Source organism: Chelmon rostratus, chromosome 5, assembly GCF_017976325.1.
Source record: "Chelmon rostratus isolate fCheRos1 chromosome 5, fCheRos1.pri, whole genome shotgun sequence".
In the NCBI taxonomy this organism is placed as follows: domain Eukaryota; kingdom Metazoa; phylum Chordata; class Actinopteri; order Chaetodontiformes; family Chaetodontidae; genus Chelmon; species Chelmon rostratus.
The window spans coordinates 17,431,748-17,445,565 of record NC_055662.1 but is presented as its reverse complement, the minus strand read 5'-3'; the positions used below and the strand labels follow the sequence as shown (position 1 = coordinate 17,445,565).

Genomic DNA, 13,818 nt, shown 5'->3' with positions numbered 1-13,818 from the left:
CCTTTCGCTAAACTTGTTTGCTTTCTTTAATATCCTCCATCTGATCACTTCCTCCCTGTTGGGCATTTCCACCTCTATCACTCTGACCCTGCTAGTTTATACTAGGAGTTTATAAGCGTGCAGGGACCGCTTCCTTTTCTAACAATATACAGTCTGTATTGTATTGTATTATTGTATTATCTATTATTGTATATAGGCTTGTGTTTGGTAGTGTAGTTGCACGTGCAGCTGTGGCAGTCTTCTGTTATCTATTTCTATGTTGCTTTTGCTTTATTTTTTCTTATCTTAATTCACTACAAACTCAGTATGTCTTCTCTACCTGCAGCTTTGATAAGCTAACAATACAGATGCACTAATAAAAGTGTGATATCAAAATGAACTGTATGTTTATCTCTTTTTTTTTTTCCCTCATAGGTGCGGATTGAGACAGCTACAACCTTGAAGCTCAATATCCTTCCTGTGCTTATTTTTCAATGTTACAACCCACCCTTAGGCAGCCCTATAGGGTGAACAACACAAAAAATCCACACTTTAAACACTTTTAAAACCAACAAATCAATGGAAATTATTAACATAAAGACATACAAACAACCAAGACAGGAAATCAAGGTGAACGAAATACACAAAGTGAAAACACAACACAAAATCCCAGGCTGAGAGGCAGCCAGACCAGCAGTCCCCACACCAGAAGCCTCTCCTCTGATGCTGGCACAGGAGCATTTTAAGCACTTCAGGTCCAGGTCAGATTCACCTCATTCAGCAATCAGTTGTAGTGCACCTGGACAGAGCCAGAGAAGACAGGGGGAAAAGGGACAGGAAGTACAGGCAACACAGAGCTAAAAACATTAAGATAGGGCAGAAATTTTTATTTACGCCTCACTGTATCTAACTGTGTACAAGCTTTATCAGGCCTTAGTTATGCCAAAGCAATACCGATGCATACCCACTGTAAGCATTTTGATTTCATCCTTAACTCGTGACCACCTGTTGATGACTTTGAGTTCCGGACAGAGCAATTCCTCCCAGTGAGTACACGTACCACTAATGTGGAAATTACTGCGTTTGCCTTTTCATTCAGCAACATGTTGAACAAAAATGTTGCAATAATGAATGAATAAGTCAACATTTTCTGCTGTTCATTTCCTCTTTTTCTAACTCTTCAATTCTCCTCTCTCTCTTTAGTACCTCGAGTCTATATTCGGGCTACTCTTCCAGTTGTTGCAGCAGGTGACAGAGTGCGACACCAAAATGCAGGTGCTCCATGTCATCTCCTGTGTCATCGAGAGAGTAAACATCCAGGTGAGACAACAGACAAAGATTGTACCGAAACATAGGTCACATATTGGTCAACTCTGCCGTCTATAGCGCTACACAAATGGTTGTCGATGAAGCGGATTCTGCTGGGGACATGTTAAAAAGCTATTGACACAGATACAAAACATTTGTCACCCTGTACTGGCCTTAAACCACAAAGGTAAAACAACCACCTGTCCTCAAAGATTGGGAGACATTCATGATTTTTCACATCCTGAGACACGGGCACTGGCAGAAGTGACTCCAATTCCTGTTTGTAAATCTCAAGGCCTAAGGCAGCTCTTGTTCTGATGTCTGCTCTCATTTACCATGATGATACAGTCTCCCCTGCACTGCAGTGCTTTTGTGGCCATATAGATTTTATTTTTTTTTCTTAGCATCCAGTAAGTCATTTTAATCCACTTAACTGTCAACCCTTGAAAAAAACTGACCTTCCTCACGACCCCCCCAGTCTCTTTTCAGATCCGCTTTTAAGCACTTTTCCCTTAAATGATCTCTTGACTTAAATCTGTCACAGAAATGGCTTTCATCCTTGTGAACTGTCATTCTGGTTAAGTCTTCACCAGTCACTGGCCCTGGCTAAACTTCTACAGTCAGTGGAAGTCCCATTAATATTCTAACCCTTCTCACAAGGGATTTTGAGCCCACAAAGAGTGGCAGCAGCTGAGTAAACTAGTCAATGAAACCATGAGTGCAGCTTGAGTTGAAATGAACACGATGACAGATGTGATGAGATTTAGCTCCTTTTCTGCTATTGGTCTCACAAATGTCATCATAGGCTGGTTTGTGGGTGTGTTTTCTTCACATTTTATCTTCATCCTGAAGGCTGTAAGTTGCGCTTCTTTTCTGCTCTTTCCCCTGTTCCTAGCCAGCTCCTTTATAAAAGTGTAATCAAGCGCAAAATCCCAGTGTGGCATCTGCAGCCCGGCCACATAGACGCCATAGGAAATCTGAAGGGTGAGCACAAGTCAGTACAAGAAAATGGCAGAAAACTTTTTTCGGTAATTCACTGGATGTCTTAGAGTTGGCTGGCTGCACAGCAACTGCACCTAAATTACACAGTGTGCCATCACTTTTTTTTACAATTTCACACCGGAATGAGAGTGATGGCATCCACTTGGTGTCTGACCACCCAAATTTTACTAGTGGTTAAAACAAAATATTTTAATTTAAATGAAAAATAAAGATGTTAAGGTACAACCTTGATTCCAAATAAGTTGTATAATACACTGTAAAATATAAATAAAACAGGATGTAATAATTTGCTAATCCTTTTTGACGTACACTCAATTGACAGCAGTACAAAGACAAAGTATTTGATGTTCTACCTCATCAACTTCATTGATTTTTGTAAATATCTGCTTGTTTTGAATTTGATGCAGCAACATGTTTCAAGCAAGTTGGGACAGGAGCAACAAAAGACTGGGAAAGTTGTGGAATGCTCCAAAAACACCTGTTTGGATCATTCCACAGGTAAACCGGTTGATTGGTAACAGGTGATAGTATCATGATTGGGTATGAAAGGAGCATCCTCGAAAGACAAGCGAGGATGGAGCGAGGTTCATCACTTTCAACACATGATTGTATAAAGGAGATAACCACAGGAACACTTTGTGAAACTGTTTTCAATAAACACAGTTTGTTTACAAATAAGTAAAGTAATGTAGGAGCCTGACTGTGGATGTGGGTGTCATATTTTTCTAGGAAAAATGCACAATTTCATATTCAGTCCTCAGAAGAGAGGTGTGTCACCTGCATTTTTTTTGTTCACGATGGTAAACTTTGTTCATAATGGGCAAAATGTAAAACCTTAACTGAGTCACTTGTCATCAAATGTACATATTTGCCCATTGTATAATCCAGAAGACGCATCAACAATGACATTACAAGCCTACATGTGAGGCTGATAAAACTCATACAGAAGAACCGAACATCATTACGCTACTTTTTAAGAGTTCAGGTCTGATTGTTGCTGCTGTAGCTGCCATGGATCCACACTCATTCACACCATACGTCAGCCAAATTGGCTTCCATTTACACACTGTCAAGAGATCACCTCAGTGGAGTTGTGATTTTCACTGTCACTACGAAGAAAATATATTCCATATTTTCAGCGAGCTGTTACCCTACCTGTTTTTTTACTGAAGCACGTTTTGAAGTAGCTCTGAGTCAAAGAGGGATCAGGGATTAAGCTCTGAATTCAGTGCCAGAGAACCCAAACCTAAAGGTTTGAGGCCATTACACTGATTGTATGGTAGTTGACTTTTTTTAATCCTGTATGCACAATGTTAACATGCTTTACAGGCCAATTAAACAGTTGCTTGAGTTTTCTTTAAGTGTGTTGAGATATCAGATGAAGATGCATCTTTGCTGAGACATGAACCAGTCAGAGAACATCACTGTCCCTGTCACTGCTCCCAAATAAGACTTGTATTTTCTACATCTACATCTGTGCTTGTTGAATTACTGTATGTGCTTAGCTTCTTTTTTACCGTTTTATTTTCCTTCTGCTTCAGATCCGGCCATATGTAGGCTGTCTGGTTCAGTACCTGCCCCTCCTCTGGAAGCAATCTGAAGAACACAACATGCTTCGATGTGCCATACTCACTACGCTCATCCACCTGGTACAGGTACGGTGCATCACCAACCTTCAATGTGTGTGCGCATCAATTCGGTGTATTATACTTGGTTTTTGGGTTTTTTTGCATGCTGAACTGGCTCTGTCACAAAGTCACATGAATGTAACTGGCTGTACACCATGCGGACGGGAGGTTGTTTGGTTATTGCCAGACCAGTTGTACACATGCCGAACTGTACCGTCTATTGGAAGGTAGCAGCAGGAGTTAACACTTAAACAAATAGTAGTGTCAATGTCATCTCCCTGCAGGCAAGAAAACAATGGCTGCTGCACTTTTCACACTTGCACCACCTGCAGGCAATGAACATTACAGCTGCAGCTTTTCTTCTGTGTATGTGTGTGTGAGTGTGTGTTTCACTCTTAACAGCTGAGCCCACTGTTGGGTAAAATGAAATAGTGTCACAATAAACTCCAGTAAATATCAACTACTCAAATGGAAATGACATTCAACTCATGGCTGTTAAACACTCCAAAGTGTTGATAAATGAGTTAATCGTTTCTTTCCCTTCGAATCATCCGTGAAGGGCAGACAATGTCAGGCTTTAATTGATCGGACTACAAAACAGCACTGTTGAGCAGCTCAAGCCTGGATGTTTGTGCCAGACTTTTCATGCGGTTGTTTTCAGATAGAAATGTACTGCCTCAATCGACTGCATTCCCAAACTCACCACGCCAGAGCACAGACTTGGCCGTCTCACCTTGGTTTTGCAGCGAGCCAGCTCTGCTCTCTCTCCCAGGATCACATGAAAAGAGCCTATTAACAAAACCCTTGGAATTAAAATGAGCAAAAAGGCAACAGAGAAGTATTACAGAGAGTGATGCTGAGGTTAAACTTAATTAATAGCTCTGTGGGTTAGAGAGCTCCTATCAGTTCAAGTTTATTATGTCTGTTGTCCATTGCGAGTGGAATCACCACGTTCTGCACTGTGGCAGGTGGTACTTTTCATTGGATCTGGCAGCAACTGTGGTTTTACTTGCCCGGCCACATGTTGCCAAGGCTGAGTTCCAAAATGTCTGCTGAGGAGACCTGGGTCAGGCCTGGCTTTTTTTTTTTGTTTTTGTTTTTGTTATCTTGCCCTCACCTGCCAGATTTTGCTGGGTAAAGCACGCTGGAGACTCTGCAGGTCTTCTCTGCTTATTCTCACTTGAGATTAATTTGCTCACATAATTACATACGGTTTAAACCACACATTAAAACTTATGTCAAAAACCTCCCTTTGTAGCAGTGTCACCTGCTGTTTTGTTTGTGGGGGCAACTTGTGTAATATTTTACTTTAACTCATTTGCCTCAGTTTCATTCAGGTTTATAACTCACTGAAGTTAAGAGGAAAATAGTCTTAGACAGAAGCTCCATTCCCCTGCAGCATTGAAGCAGCCTGTCTCAGCCTGCAGAAAGCTTTGGACCCCTACCTGGATGCCACTGCATTACTTCACAGTGGGAGATGAAACGCTCGGTGATAGAGGCACACTCCCTGTGAGAAAGTAACATAAGTGCACATATGGCAAACTGTGGGAGGCACTGAAGATGAACAGCTGAAGAGGCTTAGTTAAGCAAATCATGTAACCACATACTAATCTAGATTTTGTTATATACAATATAAAGTTGACAATAAAAGCAGAAAAAAGTATGAGTTTCTTGTTTCAAACTAATTGTAAAACAACAGTATATATTATACGTTGTGCAGCCAAATGGATATAGTGTTTGTGTCTGTAATGATAGGGACATTACAGATACAGATGATCACTTAAATTCACCAACAGGGCTCAAGGGTCAACAATTTCATACTTTCCTCACAGATGAATATGAGCAGGGAAGCAGAATCCAAACTGCAAATGGGTCCCTTGAAAACTACAAACTGCACATCCAGTACACAAAACACCGGATAACCGGGTGATTATTCCAAAAAGAGGCACCTCTAATATTCAGTTAGGGCTGAGTGTTAGGTGTGGTGGAGCTGAATAGACAAACATTGTTCTGCCTTTCAACCTCAAATAAGAGGCCAAATTTTGTTGCATATGGCATTGTGTTTGAATGTGTATAATGTGTTTTAAGAATTGTTTTGGTTGTAAGTGTTCAGCTGTGTTCCCAGCGACACTGTTCTTTAGCGTGGTCCTCCATGAGTAAAAGCCATGTGACGCCTTCAAGGTCAACACACACACACCGCTCAGCTGCTCATCCCCCTTCCTCCTCTTACAGTAGAGACACATACTAATTCCCAAAGGAAAATGCCATCATGTTCTACTCACCGCATGTCTCCTGACTAAACTGTATATGACCACATCCTGCAGGTGTACCTGAGCCTTTTCTCAACCAGCTGAAGTAAATGCGGTGCACGCTGTTAAAAAGAGCCTTAAAATGAACTCAAAATCCCTAAACAAGTCTTGCAGCTTAAGGCATGTATTTTGCAGCCAGGTCCTTGTCTACAAAAAGACACTGTTTGTGACACCCACTTGTTATTGAAAATGAGAACTGTTACCCTGCAGCATGCTGTCTGCTACATGCATCTTATCGGTTGTAAGAATAAGGTAAGATCTTGCACCAGTGATGGAGGATGGGCACAGCGTGTATTGACAAAGGTGTGTGTTACTGGGAAGGGGTGAGTCAGAGCAGTGGTACATTGAACTTTTCTTCAAGTCTGTTGTCTCCACTTTGCTCTGATTGTCTATGAGGAAATGAAAGCATATAAGTACAGTCCTTAAAGTTTGCCTTTTTTGTCAGGTTTTCCTAACTTGGCATTGACTTTCTATATCTTCTGTGTTCTCACAGGGCCTGGGGGCAGAGAGTAAGAATCTGTACCCTTTCCTTCTTCCTGTCATCCAGCTGAGCACCGATGTTTCCCAGCCACCGCATGTGTATTTGCTTGAGGATGGGCTGGAGCTTTGGTATGGACACAGATGTTCGACATGCATATACACTACACGTTTATAAGTTACAGAAAAAACTCCCTGAGGCAAGCGCTTATGAAGCACTTGGTGATCTCATTTCCTCCCTCGCGCTTCAGATCATGCTCACGTACACACCAACACATGCATACTATGACTATAGCCATCTTTATCTCTCTTTTCCCCTTTTCCCTCACAGACAACCACTAGGTGGGCGAGCTGTTGATAATTTATGTGGCTCACAGTCTTGTAATCATGTTGTTGTTTTGGGCACATGCCACTTTAAAGCCAGCGCAGGAATCTGCTACAAAACAATACGCTTGCTTTTGCAAATGCATTACATCCACTGAGGGTTTGGTTGGGTGTAGGAGAATTTGCTGGGCTACCTTTTGTTCCTTTCCCATCATTTCTTTGCTTTTTGACTCCCTCCTTAATCTCTTTTTTCTGTCTGTACGAAGCTGCAGCGCTCAGGATGCTGTGTACGCTTATAGCGCAAAGTCACAGTCCAATGTCTCTGTCCTCTCTTTTATCCTGCCTGATAAACAGCTGTACCCTCGATATGTATTTGCTCTGTTTACAAAGTCAATGTAATTTTCTGTTGCTTCTATCTTCTATCAGGTGGTTTTCCTCTCTCTGTGTCCCTCCGATCTGTCTGTCTTACTTTTTTCTATTAGTTTGGAGAGCATGAATACAATCAGTCATTTACTGTCATTGTCGGGGCATTTTGATTACTGAGTGTTTTCTATAAGCATCGAATGTAACACCTCAGAAAGTGTTTCATTTTATAGACACACAGTTAATTTTGCTTAGAGCGCATTTCACCCAAAAAGAAATGATGGTGATGGACTCGATATGTATTCGTCCAATGTCCAACGCTATAAATTACTTTTGACAGTCCAATGCCGTGTGAGTATAGATGAGGAAAGAGGCCTGGTGAATTCATGTCGTCATGTTTTAATTTATAGTAGATGTACAGAGTTATGCAACATGTCTTTTTATCAGATTTATCTTTACACTGAGCAAACCACTAACATGGCGTTAACCTGCCTCCTCCTTTTCCCTTTCCCCCTTTTTTTTTTTAAACCCACTTCACTGTTTTTTGCGATGTGCTCTTCTTTCTGTCTGTAATTTGTCCCACTGCATTTCTCTTCCCATTTTCTTTTGTCACCTCTAATCTATGTCTTCTGCTCTCCTTTCTCACAACTTTCTCCATTTTACTTTTTGTTCTCTCTTCCTCCTCTTTCTTTTTACTTTCCCTACTTCCTGCTCTCCTCCTCCCCTCCCCCTCATCGTGCAGGTTGGTGACTTTGGAGAACAGTCCAGCCATCACCCCGGAGCTACTCAGAATTTTTCAGAACATGTCAGCTCTGTTGGGTGAGCATACATGAGATTTCTTTGTTTGCTTGTCTTTCTGGCCGATGGTGTGTTTGTACTTGTGTATGCAAATGACTTATTTCCGCCTCTCGAGTAACTTCAAGCATTACCATATAAATTGAATTAGCGGTTGGAAAGGAAGGTATCACAATAACATCAAGAATGATACTGCTATGAGGAATTTTGCATAGTTTGATTGGGTCAAATGATGGCCTCCTGTGCAATAGGGATATATGTTTGAATGTGTTCATGTGTGTGTTCAGAAGAGAGAAAACATTTCACATCAAAACGGTCTGCGTGATGGAAAAAAAGCTGCAGAATCTGAAAGAACAAACCAATATTATATGATCAAATACTTTCACACACAGAAACTAAGAGAATGAGGAAAGAAAGTTGATGCAATCCATGGACATGGACTTAATTTTCATAGTTTTATCACTTCAGGCTCGTGTAGCTTGTAAAGATCACAGTTGTGGCTTTGCAGTAGCCTCAAGGCATCAGGGACACTACTGTGCGTCTGTAGGCAGCTGTGAGTGGTGGCAGATTGAATGGAACTGGCTGGATGATTTATCACAGGCCTGGAGCTTTGGGACACTTGCAGTGTGTGAATGTGCGTGTGTCTGAGTGTGTGTGTGGGGCCTTCACTGTGATGAGGAATGGTATTGATTTGGTGCTTCAGCACATAATGAGTGAGTCAGACTAATATGGACACTGGTGTAGCCTGATTGGCTTACTGGACCATTTGATCACATATAGTATGGATAGGGAATCCATGAGACACAGAAGAGCAAAGGACTCAGGAAGACGGTCACAGATGGATGAAATGGAGGAGGAAGGATTTAAAGAGGATCCAGCCAAAACGGGAAAATTGATGAAACATAACAAGGAGTTGGTGGATGAAAATGAGTGTTTTTAAGAAGTGATGGCAGGAAATTTATAAAGGAGTTGTGCTCTGAGGAGCTTGGACACGGATGAATAGAAAGATGAGAGAGGTACTTTTTACTCATATCAAGTGTTGAACAGAAAAGGCAAAGCGTGTCAATAAACAGGCTTTTACAAAGCAACACAACCAGTCAAGTTAAATTTTAGATGAGTCACAGACAGTTACACAGAGGGTGCTGGAAGGTGACGAAAAACAACTACTGGAGCCAAAAAGCCTTTGCATAAAGGCACACAAAAGCCCAGTAAAAAAAATACTGTGTGGGGAATTCCTATGTTTCTACAAGCAAGGACAATTATCCCATTAAGAATGGAAATAAAACAGTAGTTCTGAAGATCTGTCGAGTAATTAGAGCACAGTGATCAGCTGCCATATTACTGGTGTAAGTGGCTGGTTTAATGACGGATCAAACGAGGTGGAGAGAAATTGTAAAACTGCACAGACGGCACAAGATTGAAGAACAGTGAAAGTGGACAGTTGGATGGAGGGAAATGAAAGATGGTAGCATGTGGACAGATAAGATGATGTAGGGTGAGAGATTGACAGATGGAGGTGGAAGCACAGAATCCAGGATGGAGGAAAAAGATGAGCTCATCTGAAGATCTGTCTGCACCATTAATCTCAGATCTGCCTGATATGCAATACAGATATTGTCTCAAATTACAGCTGCAACAATAAGTCGTTAATTAATTAGCGTCTGTTTAGGTAATTGGTTAATCGTCACTCATTTGTCAATTTAACAGAAATGCCAAATTTGATGGTTCCAGCTCCTCAAATGACATGATTGGTTGCTTTTTTTCTTGTCTTACATTATAGTAAATTGGAGATATTTTGGTTTTTGACTGTAATTTGGACAAAACAAGACATTCGATAACATCATGAAAATTTTCACAGTCATTCACAAGCATTTTTTACAATGCTGATGTTTTACAGACCAAATGATTAATTGAGAAAATAACCCGCAGATGAATCGAAAATAAAAATAAAACCAATTCATCAAATACAAAATACTTCCTTCGGGTTCTGTTGTTTTGTACTGGTAATATGTCTAAATATGTAGGACCTTATAATCTGTGATTCAACAACAGCCTAATGTGGTACGACTAACAGAAAAACCTGGCAGCAGAGACAAAATATGGCTCTGCTTTTAATGATATCCTTATGTACCCACATCCACCAGTCTATACAACATCATGGAAATAGGCTCATTTTCTGACCCGTTTTGCTTTGCTATTATTGTCATTTCCTGTGTTTACTATAGAAACTTTTTTTTCAATGTTTGATTCAGTGGAGATGAGTGTTGCTTTTCTTTGGTGGTGACAGACACATTAAAGCAAAGAAAAGGGAAAAGCTTTCACACCTCTACAGGTACAAGCTAACAGCATTCCATTAGGAAAGTAAAAAAAAAACACACCACAAAATGATTCATGCCGGAGGTGTTTTTGACATTTCCTCAGCGTTTTGCTTTTTTGTGCAAGTCCGATTTGTACATTCATGAGAAAAATGTGAACTCCATTTAAGCCCTTTTCACTGCAGCATCTTCCACTGCTTGAACAACCTGCGCATGCTCTGCTGCTGCACTTACATCATGCTGACTTACGGTAATACTGTTTGCTAATGTCACATCAACCTTACAAACTTGTCATCTTCTCATATTTAAATGTGCTCCTCTGTCTACAATCGATTTAAGCTCCTTAATGTCTTCTAATCTGCAGTGGTAGTCGGCACATCATTAACTACCTCAGTGATACGGTTATGAAGTCGTATAAGAATTGAGGGGACATTTTCACGACATGCTCCATTTAGGAGCTGTTCTGGAGCTTTCAATCATATCACATGATCTTTATCAACACGTTTTAATACAAGTGTAGATGAGGAGATATATACTATTAGTTCTCATCCTTATTCACATAAAAGTTAAGTTTCAGCAGTTTATTCTTGGTCTTCCAGTCAGCAGATGAGAAGACACTTTAAACTGCGCTTAGTAGCTGTTTTGACCCAGCTGCTGGTTCCAAGGTCAAGAGTGATCACCAGTGAGTGAGAGGTCAGATTACCTTTGATCTCCGCCTCTGTGTCTCTTCTCTTCTGTTGTCCACATTTGCACTATCCAATCACTAAGTCACTCCTGTAACAAGTGGACTTAAATGAACCCAAACCCTCTCTTGAGAAGCTTCTTCATCTTCCTCTTATTATCCTTCATTTCAACAAATTTCTTTGACATCAATAGATGTTTTCACCTTTAGCATTGCAGACGCTTGACAGCACTTAGTACTCTGTCCACTCCTCATTCCTTCTCCCTGTGTTTTTGTTCCTCTTGTTACTGTGAAAAACACCTTCTTCTTAAGGCTAAGGCTACATTTGCACATTTAAAGTACATTAATCGCATTGAACGTAATTAGGTTGTCAATGAAAACGTTGGAGGGAAAATCTAAAGCTGCTGTGATGAAAGATGAATGCTCAGAGGTATGGTTGCAGGTCAGAACAAATTAGCACACAGTTTTATGAACGTTTGTCCTTTTAACAGCGTGAACACAATCATGCATTTATTTACATAAATTGATGAACATTTTCAGAGAATAAATTACCTCGGCTTTTGCTGTTTTTTGTCAAACTTTGGTCAGTCATCATCTTTGGCTGGTTTTCATCAGAACATTCATTGGTTGGTTCGTTTATTTAGTCCATGGGAGAGCAGTGGGGGGATGTGGGCCATTGAGAGAGTCTGGCTCGGTATGGTGTCACAGCTTGCCAGGTGTGTGGCCTGGCCTGCGTGATAAAGAGCCCCGCTCCATCACTGCTAAACTGGAGCAGCAAATTCCTTAATTAGAATGTCAAGAGCCTTGCCTTGGCTGAATTGTTAGACTAGCGGTGCGTTGTGTATCACCGCCACCAAACTCTGAACTAGGACACATTTTAGCTGAATGCTGTGCACTGACTAGCGATGATGGAGAGTTTTTCTCCTTGTTGGCATCACATCGGTTAGTGTGAGCTAGTGATAGAGCTAAAGTATTCATCAATTACAATGCCATTTTGAATTACTTTGCTGTTTCCTCTCAATGTTGAGAAACAGTCTTCCAGGGAAAAGGAAGGCGTAATGGTTGCTGAAGCGCTCGAGGGCCCTAATCTGAAACAGATGGAGGAAATGTTGAGTTTGCTTTAAAAGCAAAGAGCAGCATCAACAAATTAACACAACAGGAAAACATCAGAAAACATGGGGTGGTTCTTAATAAAGTTTGATTAAAATGTTGTCATAAAACAATGAGATTAGTAATGAAAGTCTGTCTCTATTATTAGCCTTGAGCCTTCATTATTATAAGCTGATGTGTTTTTTGTTAACCCTCGATTTTGCTCTGATCACATTTTTAGTCACTGCAGGCTTGTTTTTCACTGTAATCTATAAATCCTGCACCTCTGTGGAAACAGCACAATCATCGCTTGAAGTAGGGAGAACTCAAAAATGTCTTTTGTACAGTATAACATAGTGATAATTCCATAAATCATAATTTTTTTTTATAAAAATGGAAAATAATCCATATATACACAAGTCTGACCAACATTAGAAAAATAAAACCTATCCAGTCTGTACAAGTGATCTCTCCTGTTCCCTCCCCCTGGCTGCTTGCTCCTCCTCCTGCAGTTCACTTCACTTTTCGTTGAATTGTTGTCATGTGACTGTAGGTCTCGGCAAGGTCATTCAAGGCTTTCCAATTGTGCTGAAGAGCACAGAATTTCCTGCATTTGATTAGTGCAAATGATTAAGTTTTAACAAAGTTTTAAACGAGACACGATCGATTTTAATGATTTTTTCTCTAGCCTTTATTTTGTGATATAACAACTGAGAGATTGGCAGGACGTTTGTCTTTTGTCTCGCCAACAGTGCTAATTTCAAAGAAAACCAGTTAACTTTGATGTAAAACTGAAAAAAAATCTGTAAATCCTCACATTTAAGATGTAACCAGTACATGTGTCAGATTTTTTCCTGACTTTAATGACTAATAGTTAGCCAAACAGTTGGTGATTCATTTTCGATTAATCATTTCATACCAGCAGCCTGGCTTTCTACAGTTGAAGGTAAAGAAATGAGAGTAGGCAATTGCAGCATGACCTTGAAGCTGAAGCTTTAAAGTAATAACAGGACAAAAATGGACCGTGCAAACATTGCTTAATGAACATCCCATCAGTTAGCAATTACTGGTGCAGCCAGAGCTTGGTCAGATCATCCCACAAAGGTCAATGATACTGTACTGAGAGAGCTCTCAGCTTTATCTCTTGCTTGTGAATGTTCTGTGGAAAATCAGTATTATTCCTCAGACTGTGGTCTTGCAGTGAACTGCCCTGCTAAGTGCTCCATGGATCAATCTGGACATCCGTCAGTCAGAGGACAACCTTTTTATAACAGGATTCTCAACTAGAAGTAAGGACTGATTACAGCTGTCCCAGATGTTGGACATATTAGGCCATATTTATAGAGGGATGGAAGAAACACAAAAATAATTTGTAATCTGAGATTACATGATATTCATGGCAGTTTATTTCTTGTAATTTTGTATTTATTTTGTATTAGAGTATACTAATATTTCCTAACAGTCTCTAGATTTATTTACCCTCTTCAACCTTGAGCTGCTGTTGCATCAACTAAAGAGGGATTTCAGATTTTTCCTGGGCACTGTGA

General features: G+C 40.4%; 1 protein-coding gene across 1 annotated transcript in view; it reads left to right on the top strand.

Annotated features, from left to right (window-relative positions):
* The window catches only part of ipo11 (importin 11), a 120,583-nt gene that overhangs the window by 59,087 nt on the left and 47,678 nt on the right, over positions 1 to 13,818 (top strand). The window contains exons 17-22 of the mRNA XM_041936765.1: positions 415 to 448; positions 985 to 1,025; positions 1,183 to 1,299; positions 3,831 to 3,944; positions 6,720 to 6,835; positions 8,133 to 8,209. Of these exons, the coding sequence (XP_041792699.1) occupies positions 415 to 448; positions 985 to 1,025; positions 1,183 to 1,299; positions 3,831 to 3,944; positions 6,720 to 6,835; positions 8,133 to 8,209 (499 nt within the window). The remainder of the gene's footprint in view (positions 1 to 414; positions 449 to 984; positions 1,026 to 1,182; positions 1,300 to 3,830; positions 3,945 to 6,719; positions 6,836 to 8,132; positions 8,210 to 13,818) is intronic.